Below are 10,336 nucleotides of genomic sequence, written 5' to 3' on the forward strand. Positions count from 1 at the left end.
GACGAAAATCCCACCATATTGTACCTAACATGTTTTTATTTATTTATTACACATACTAAACCATGAGCAACAACATGTAATAATAATAATAATAGTAAAACATAATGAATGTATGATCTATTGAGTTGAAATCCAATAATATAAGAGCCGACTTAAAAATTAAACTATGATAACCCCACCAATAAGACATCAAAAAACCCACCAATAAGACATCAAAAAATTGGGGCACTGATAATAGCTGTTGTAATAATTATAAACTGTGCATGATTGTGATCCGTCGATCCATATCATTTGTTGTCAATAATATTGTAGGATCAATGTCTATATAAAGAAGAAACCTTTTACACCAACACCTGTTAAATCGAGTGATTAAAAATATGAGGAATAGTCAATAATTTCTTGACCCAATAGTTTGTGTATTATGTTATAGGTATGAGAATTTAGTTCGATCCCAAACAATTCGATTCATTCCCCTCCTCCAATTATAAAATAAATGATGAGTAAGATCTCAAATTTCAACAGAAACTAAAGTAAGCGGAAAGAGCTTACCTCTTAAAATGAAATAATTTAATGCTACTCCGCTTCAAATTTAATGAAAATCTTTCTAGTTTTGGAATGTTACATTTTATTTTTGTATGATTAAGTATTTTTATTTTATTATTTATGAATGTTAAATTTTTTGAGGTTTATGGTTGTCCCTCCCAAAAATGTCATCTTCAAGGTTTGAACTTAATTTTTCTTCTTAAGAGTGTAATTTGTCTTACTATTACACCCAACATTAATTGATCGAATACTGACTTTTTTGTATAATAAAGGCATTTTTTTATGTATGTTGTATGGTCTATGAAGACTAACCATTTCAATAGGGGTGAAGCTAGAAATATTGATAAAGGGGATCAAGATATTTATATAAAATAGAGTAGGCCCCGACCAATTGTAATTATTTAAGTTTATTTTTACCTAATTAATATTTAGATGCTAATTTATACTTAGATATTATAATTATTATACTTTTTTACCAAATTAATATTTAGATACTACTTTATATTAGTTTACCATACAAAACTAAAAATGTTAATAAATTTATCATAAAAAATTATAAATTCTATAAAAGAAATCAAATTAAAAAAAAACTTTTAGAGGCAAAACGCAAATTTATTCTATTTATTAGAATTAATTATAAGTTTGCAATGAAAATTTTAAAAACTCAAAAAGGTTGAATTGAAATTTTACAAAAATGTAGGAGAGGTTCAGGGCCTCTATATTTTAAGCATTGTGATTATGATAATGTTATTTTTAAAGTTTAAATTCAACACTAATTAATCAAATACTGATTTAAAAAAAAGAACACACTTTTTTTAACATTTATTGCTTAAAATAGAAAATGGGGGCTATATGGATTTACCAAAACTACTCCCTTTTTTTCTATATTTATATATTTGTTGGTACTTGGAAGGTCTCCCAAGAAATTCCAACATAATTCACCTAACCTAACTGTTGTTGTACTAATTTTTTTTCTCATATAGATTCTTGATGCAGAAAACTGAAGACCCACACACCTGATCCAACTGGTGGTTTTAGTGGTCTCTTCTTCCTATCTCTATATATATAGGAGTGGGGGACCACTATTGAACCAATCACTAGCTTTTTAGCTCCACCCCCCACCTTTGTAGCCATTTCTTTTGGTTCAACTAGACTACCAGATTGCTTTTGTACCTTTTGTTTTTAGAATTGGAGGGACTAGGGGCCTTTTTTCTCTCACCCATCATTGCTTATTCCCAATTGTTACCCTTGATATCGACCATTTTGATCATAAATTTTGTGTATTTCAGTTGAATTACTAGGTTTATGTTTGTATTAACTCATATCAAGGATATGTATTACTTCATAATTGACAGTAAAACCTTGTTAAAATATATCGACGTGATGTGATCTTTAAGTATCATATTATCACATTTAAACAAAATCAAAAATAAAAAAATATATTATCAAAATTTAAACCATAATGACTTGTTGATATCATATGTAGCTATGAACATATATAGAATATGTTACATGTTACATGCATATATATATATAATAGTTATTTGAAAGATATGATCAACAAAATTAGATTCTTTGAGCCCTTTTAATGGGAAAAAAGAGTCAAAAGAACATATTCGATAAAACGATACCGGATTCGAGGGAGCTGAGTCATATATGACATTAAGACACCTTATGTCTTAATGAAAAACATCTACGTACAAATTCATTGGTTCAAACATTCTTATTAGCTTAATAAGAATAGTAAGTAACCCACAGTTTCGTATAAGGGTTTTCTCGTAATTAAAAGAAAATATAACAGTCTAATTTTGCCCTCGGACCTCTACTCTTTATACCTTTAAAATTTAATCCTGTTAGTCACACTCCAATTTTTAATAATAGTTAAAAATTTCAGTTTGTGTTTATATAGCGTAAAAAGACTAATTTATTCATTTTTTCTAACACATTAAACCCGACCTAAAAATTTAAACCAAATTTAGACAATTACATTGAAGCTAATTTCTTGTCATCAATTGACTGAATTTAACTTATAATCCACATGTTCAAAATAAAGATTTAATAAAAATAACAAAATTTCCAGAGGTAAGATTCGAACCCAAAAATTCAGACACATAATCAGGACATTTAACCAGAACATTTAACTACTAAATTAGATCAATTCACTTTGTCAAAAAATTTCAAATCTAACCACATAATCAGAACATTTAACCACTAAATCAAATCAATTTAGTTTTCAAAAATTTTTAAAATCTAAACTCATAGAGCTTAGTTTTAAAGCTAGATTTCTTCTTACCCGATTTTTGAAACAATTTTTGGAACGTTACATTTTTAGTAAATGAAGCAAATATAAATGAAGTAAAATACAAGTAAATGAAGTAAAATACAATCTGAATATGATTAATGATTCGTAGGCTTAACATAAGCCTGTTGGATCTTCATTAATGATTAAACTCTTGTAACTAAAAGAAAAGCAGAAGCACTTAATTCCAAAAGTCTGAAAAGTACAGGGACTGAAGTAATTAAACCCTAAATCACAAAAACAAATTAAGATAAAAGTTAAAAAAAAAAAAGAGAGAGAAGAAAAAGAGACAATATTTATTTCTTCCCCACACACATATATATATAATTTATTTTCACATCACCTGTGATTTATTACAATCGCCATCACGCGCCAACCCTTCAGCGACGCTAGCCAATTTCTGCAAATTAAGTCTCACAACCGTATCAGCAAACAACCGTGTATCTTCTTCCGTATTCCCTTCAGGTACATCAACCACATATGATTCCAGAACAACGGTCCAGATCTTCCCATCACGTTCAAACCCATGTACCGTCGTCACCGACCGGTAATTTGTCAACCTATGTTCACCACCGATGATGCTAAACCCGGTTACCTTTTCGTTATCGTTTAAGATATCGAGACGTTCGGTGCTTGTGGCTGCCGGTAAACCGGAGATCACGTTGACGTCACGCGTGCAACCCACGACCATTTGGAAATTGTCTTTGACGGCACAGCTTTTTATGAAGTGCTTATACGTTTGTGGTTTATCGAAACGGCGGACGATCGACCAAACGAGGTCGCTTGGTGAGTTGATACGTTGAGCCAATAAAGAAGAGCATTTGCCTTGACCTAAAGTGTAGGTGTGGTACTGAGTTATACTCGGGGTTAACTCATGGAACTCGTCTTGGGTTAAACCGGGTGGGATTGTGAGGTGGTGGGTGGTGGTGGGTTCGGATTCTGGTTCAGCCATGGGAGGGAAGCAGAAGGGAAGGAGGAGGAGGGAAGATAAGAGGAAGAAGAGGGGGTTTATTGGGGGCTTATAAGGGAAAGGGATTATGAAAAAAGATGAGGGTAAAATTGGAAAATTAAAATTAAATTATTAATTTAATTTAATTTTTGAAAAAGGAAAAAATGAATGAGGTGGCCAACAGATGAACGGGACAGGTGGGTTTGGGCTCAGAGTATTTGATGTTGGTTGCTTGACAGATCAACATATTTCTAATCGGTCCATTTTATATATTTCTATATAACAAAAATCATTTTTAATTATTTTTTTTCTTAAAAATAGACTGAAACAATAATTTTGTTTGGTCAATTAAGCTTTTAAGTCACGTTTTCTTGTATATTATGGATAGAAGTTGGCATTCATTTTGATTGAATTCTTTATACATGGTAAGATATATGTGATATGTTTGGTTATTTTTTTACGTATGTCTATTTTTGACTGTAAAAATAGTTAAAGATTTTAATTGAAATTATAAATTTATTATTTAATTTAACGTATAATAATAAATTTAATTATTTTTTTAGTAAAAGAAAAAAATACAATTCAACTCCAAAAAACCGACATAGTAATTTTACCTATGCTTTAGCCGATTATCCTTTAGTTCAAATGACAAATTTAAAATATTTAAGTTTTAACACACTTGAGTGTGTTTTTTCTTCTAATTTAAGAATTCAATAAATTACGATTAAAAGTAAGTATTATATCTATAAAAACAATGAAATTGTTTAGTTTTGATTGAATTTCATAATAAAATCAAGTAGAAATCAGTTTGATTTAATCGACAAAATTGATTAGATTAGATTAAAATATGAAATTCAACAAAAAAAATCAAAGGCTCTCCTATATATATAGATCAAGATGAAATGGATGATTTATTACACATGGGTTATGAAAGTTTGGGATTGATTATTTTCAATATATAAATATAATATGTGAGATTGAAGGCTTTAAAAAATGGACATTGTTTTTGAAAAAAATTGAAATATGAACTTTAATATGTCATAATAATACTTCTTTACGCAAGAATTATTTCCCATCATAATTCCAAGCTAACTATTTTAGTATATTGAGATATAGTAATTAATTCTTTTTCACTATTTTAGTATATGGAAATAGTGTTTGTAAATACTTTGTGGAGACTTTGGAAAAGGAGGAATCCGGCTATTTTCATTGTTCAAAATTTTAGTAAAGATGAAGTGGTCATGTCTAGTTTGTTTTGGTCTAAAGTAGTGATGCGGGTCGCCTTTAAGTTCTCTAAGTTACAGTAGATTGCATCTTAGTTGTTGGGAAGCTCTTCAGAGTGATATAAATTCAATATAGATGGAGAAGTTGACATACGATATGAAAATGTGACGATGGGTGGAATAGTAAAATGTGACCAAGGCAACTAGGTATTTGGGTATGGCCACAACATAGGTGTTAGCTTGATCTTAGAAGTAGAATTTCAAACAATTGTTGATGGGCTGGAAACGGCTTGAGAGAAGGGGTTGCGTTGGCTACTAATTGAGAGTGATAATAAAACAACAATAGACCTAATACTTGGAGTCAAAGTGGTGGGATCGTCGAGATTAGCATTGGACGTTCGTAACTAGATGACAAGGGATTAGTAAGTGGAGATTCAACAAGTACCACGAACAACGAATATGGCTGCTGATGCTATAGATAAGGCGGTAAGGTGTTACCAAACATGTTTTTATTTTTTCTCACAACCGCCTTTGGCGGTGCATCATGTAATGTTAGCGGTTCAAGGTGTAATCTCAGTCCAATCATTAACATTGTTATATTTCCTGTCAAAATTTGACAACTTAATATTCATTAAATTGTTCTTATATAATATTATATATGATTAAGTTTGGCAGAAATTACAAACAATAATAATAATTATTGGGAGGGGTAGCTAGGGGCATGACCCTCCTAACAATTGGAAGATTGCACACTTTAACCCCATAAATAATAATATTTTAATTTAACCTTTTAAAAATTATAAATATATTAATTAATATAAGAATGAAATTCTATTATAAATTTATAACTTAGTTTCGTCTAAAAAAATTTCAACTTTACCCCCTCATGGATATTTACAAATGATCAAAGACTGAAATATATCATATTCATAACTTAAATTCTTATGCATTTGAACACTATGAATCGACCATATCCAAATCCTCAATGGAGTGAGTCTAAAAAGAAGATTACAGAGGAACACGACAACCACGTTGCCCGAACTTCAAAGATATACAATGGGAAAGGCAAACAGCCAGAGAGACATCAACATGGACAGATATCAACCCTTCGTAATGTATGTTTTTTTCTTTCCATATTTGATTAATTTAATCAAAAGCCAAAAAGCCAAATTTCCAGTTCCAGGCTTATTCGTATTAATTTCCTATTTTAAATTAAATAAATATATAATATTTTCATGGTCTTTAGTTGATTTTTCTTTGTTGGCTTCTACGTATCAACATTATCAAAGAGAGTTACATCTTTAATGACATAAACAATTTTTGCTTTTTCTAGACCACAATCTCAATAAGGTGGGGGCAGTTCCTTTCTCAAAAAAAAGTAATAAAATAATTAAAAATTATTTTTAAAATAAAGTTTATATTATATTCTAAAATTAAATTATCAACTCTTGTTGACTAAAGTTTATTCATCTACATAATTTATCTGAATTCGAATCCCTAAATTTATTTGACCAGATTGAATAATTACTTAAATATAAATTCAAATTATGATCTATTAATTAAATATTCAACTATTCTCAAAATAACTTAATTTCGAATAATTATTTTTAAAAATATAATTACTGATTAAAATTGAAATTAAAAAAGGGGTTTTATATTCTCCCACCAGACATATCATTCCACCCTAATCCAGCTAAGAAAACCAATTCCCTTCATAGTTTGTATACATCCACAAATAATATAATATTATATTTGAACTTTAATAATGTTTTGGCATGATCTCATTTCACTCCAATTATATCTGAAAAAGAATCTAATTGATGCTCTCAATTAAAATATTATGGTTGGTAGGATTCAAGATGATATTAGGGATGAATGATATCTTCCAGATTGAAGTCAGAGCGATTCTTGAATGACTGAAATTGGCTTGGGCTATAGGATTCAGGCGTGTTGAGTTGGAAAGTGACAACACAATGTTGATTAAAACTATTCATAACGAGTTGGCTACAGTAAGTAGTGTTGCTGAAGTCAGACAAATTCAAGATTGGTGTTCCAAAAATTGGGAAGTCAAATTTCGACATATTTAGCGGAATGCCAATAAACTTGTTAACTGCATAACTAAGGCAGATGGAGACATAATTGAGCAGCTGGTTATTCTGGACGATTCTTCGCAATATGTGAGATGCTGGCTTGAAGAAGATATTAGACTGTTGCTGGTGGCTACTGATAATTTTCATTAAGACTGATGTTTACTTAATATTTTAAGCTTATGTTGAACCAAAAATTATATTTAAATTTATTTTTGTTATTGTTTGTTAAAGAAAAATGTTGCATTAGTCTGATTTATATTTATTACATTATATTTTCAGTTTTTTTATTAATAGGTATAGTTTTGATATTTCAAAAAAATATATTGTTATTATTTATTTTTTAAAATTTATTTATCTTTTGATTTATTTAATTTTGGTTTTAATGTTATTGTCTTTATTTATTAAATTATTTAAAGGTCTTATGTAGTCGTATTGAATATTATATAAAAATAGTTATATTTTTTAAAAATAAAAAAAATTATGAATATATTTATACGAAGTCAAATTAAAAACTTATAATTATTAATAGATTTAGATAAAATTTGAAATTCATATAACAAATCAAATCAAAATAATTATATATTATATTAATACCATGAAACTTTGAATCAAGGTATTTCAATTATTTTCAATTTATTGATCTGAAACTTGGATTCATTGAATCTTGAATGTGTATATATATATATATGTTTGCTTGTGGTTTGTGTGAATATTTTGACTTGGTTCAACTTCCCATGAGAGAAGTTAGGTCTCTTTCTTTTGTTTATTAGGGATGGGGAAAGAGAAATACACCTACATATGTCATTAGCAACCAAGGGACAAAATTAGTTCCAAATTAATTTAAAATTAGCATATCCAAATAGGTGATGGGCGAAAAAAGTAAGTTTAAATTATAAGTTAGAATTCCAATTGAGTTTTATCTCGATTGTCATGGGTATTGTTCTTAATGTAGAAGGACGTGGATTCGAGTGCGCTGGAGTGCATTATCTTCCTATTTATAGATCAGAAGGAGTGATGGGTATTTCTAGACATTATATTAAAAAAATAATTATGACCAAAATTTATAATAAAATTACTCAAAAAGAAAGCTAAACTAAAAGGTAACTTACTTAATTAGCTATCTAATATTTGTTTTCAAACAGAAACAATATATAGTCTTAAAAAAAAGAATAATATGAATAAATATAAATTTCTATTAATATGTAAACATATCACATGTAGAGAAAGGGCCTGACTTTAGAAGATTGGAACATGATGCTAAAATAATATTATATATATATATATCATAAAAATTAAAATTAATTATATGATAAATAAAAAAATAAAATTTAGTTTAATTTCGAATAATTATAATTTTTAAACTCATATTCTATAAACCGTTCAAACATCTTAATTTAGACTGATTTTTCTTACTCAACCCTAAGCAGGGGTCACAAGAGATGAGAGGGGAAGAAAGTGAAAGAGAAATTGGGTAAATGAAAAAAAATTAGAATTTCAATTTAGTCATTTTAAAAATTATAATGATATAAGTCAATACATGAATAAAATTGTATTTTAATTATTATAAAATAAGCTATAACAACCTAAAATTTACGGTTATCGGAAAGTATATTTTTGTGTTTCCGTTTTAGTAAAACGAATTCGTAAATATTTTTAAAATATTTACGAAAGTAGTTGTGTGGTTAATTAGGTTTTAGTTAGGAGAATTAGCTTGAATTAAGGTTAATTAAGTATAAGGATTAAATTGAATAAAGTGTGAAAGCTTAATTATAAATTAAAGAAAAGTGAAGGGACTAAAATAAGAATTAAACCATAAGTTACAAGTGAATGGAAAATATAACTCCATGTGTGTAAATAATATACATATATTAAATAATAATAAATTTGCTTATTTTATAAGTAACTATTATTATATTATATTATTATTTTATTAAAATAATAATAATAAAAACAAAACATAAAAGAAAAAGAAAAAGAAAGAACAAAATTGGAAACGAAACTGGGGAAAGAAAGAAGAAAAATAAATAAAGAAAAAGGTAGGGAAAAATTAGGGTTTCAAGGGTTCAAACTCAAATTGATAAGTTAATTTAATCCCTTTTCTTGAGAATTTTATGTTTTTAGAATTCTAGAACTAAATACTACTTGATCTCTGTGGAAATTTTAGAAGTTAGTGAATTTTTAGATGTTGTTCATGTTGAATAAATTAAAGAATTAGGGGTTAAATTGATAGAATTTCAAGTTAGAAGTGAAAAATGGATTGAATTGTAAAACAAATTATAAGTTTTGAAGTAATAGGGACTAAATTGTAAAATTTCAAAATTTAGAGTTTTATGGTGAAATTAGTTTAAGTAGAAATTGAATGAAAATAAAGAATAAATTGTGAAGAAAATAAAATTAGATTTGATTAAGGATTAAATTGGAATTTAGGCAAAAGTTTAGTAGAAATTGAAATATTCAAGGTGAAGTTGTGCGTATTGATGATTTTAAATTGTTTTACTTTTCGTAGCTAATGTTGTGCCGGAGACCTCGACTAAGAAAGGAAAAGAGAAAGTCGACGAGGAGTGATTCGAAAATTATAGTTTGTATTTCTATAATCCGAAATTATTAATTTTAAATCGTTGTATTTTAAATTAATGTTTATGGTAGGTAATTAAGGTTAGTGTTGTTTGTTATTATTTTTATATTGAATTGAGATTATATGAATTTGTGATTGATGAAAATATTGATTGTTATTTGAAATGTGTATTGATTGGAAATTGAAAAGTTATTTGAAAACCCTATTAACTGTATCGGGCTGAGTCAGATTGGAAGTGTTCTGGGATACTTCGACCATGAGTCAATGAGACACTGGGTGTCAAACTATTATTTCGAATAAATTCGATGAGGTACTCGGTACCAATTTACTTCGGCAAGGCCGATGAGACATTGGGTGTCAGTCTATTACTTCGAATTATCCGATGAGGTACTAGGTGCCATACTAGTGTGTTTTGGTTGAATCCGTATATTCGCCAAAGTCCGAGTTGTCTTAATAGGAGTAAATAAATGAATTGGCAATAAGATAAATATTGAATGATATTGTATGTGAAATTGAACATTGGACATTGAATTGAATTGTACAAATGAAATGCATGAACCAAGGGTTCATGAAAAGAGTATTGTTAATGCTAAATGATATGTGAATTAAAGTGAGAAAAGCGACTTGAATTAGCTATTGTTGAGAAATGAAGGTTAA

The 10,336-nt window shown here is 28.3% G+C and overlaps 1 protein-coding gene across 1 annotated transcript; it reads right to left on the reverse strand.

Annotated features, from left to right (window-relative positions):
- Positions 1-2,937: 2,937 nt before the first annotated feature.
- On the reverse strand, positions 2,938-3,860 carry LOC107950128 (abscisic acid receptor PYR1). Its single transcript, XM_016884905.2, has one exon. The coding sequence runs from the start codon at positions 3,792-3,794 to the stop codon at positions 3,177-3,179; it is 618 nt and encodes a 205-aa protein (XP_016740394.1). The 5' UTR covers positions 3,795-3,860; the 3' UTR covers positions 2,938-3,176.
- Between the last annotated feature and the right edge of the window lie 6,476 nt (positions 3,861-10,336).

This window comes from Gossypium hirsutum, chromosome A03 (assembly GCF_007990345.1).
Source record: "Gossypium hirsutum isolate 1008001.06 chromosome A03, Gossypium_hirsutum_v2.1, whole genome shotgun sequence".
Taxonomy (NCBI): domain Eukaryota; kingdom Viridiplantae; phylum Streptophyta; class Magnoliopsida; order Malvales; family Malvaceae; genus Gossypium; species Gossypium hirsutum.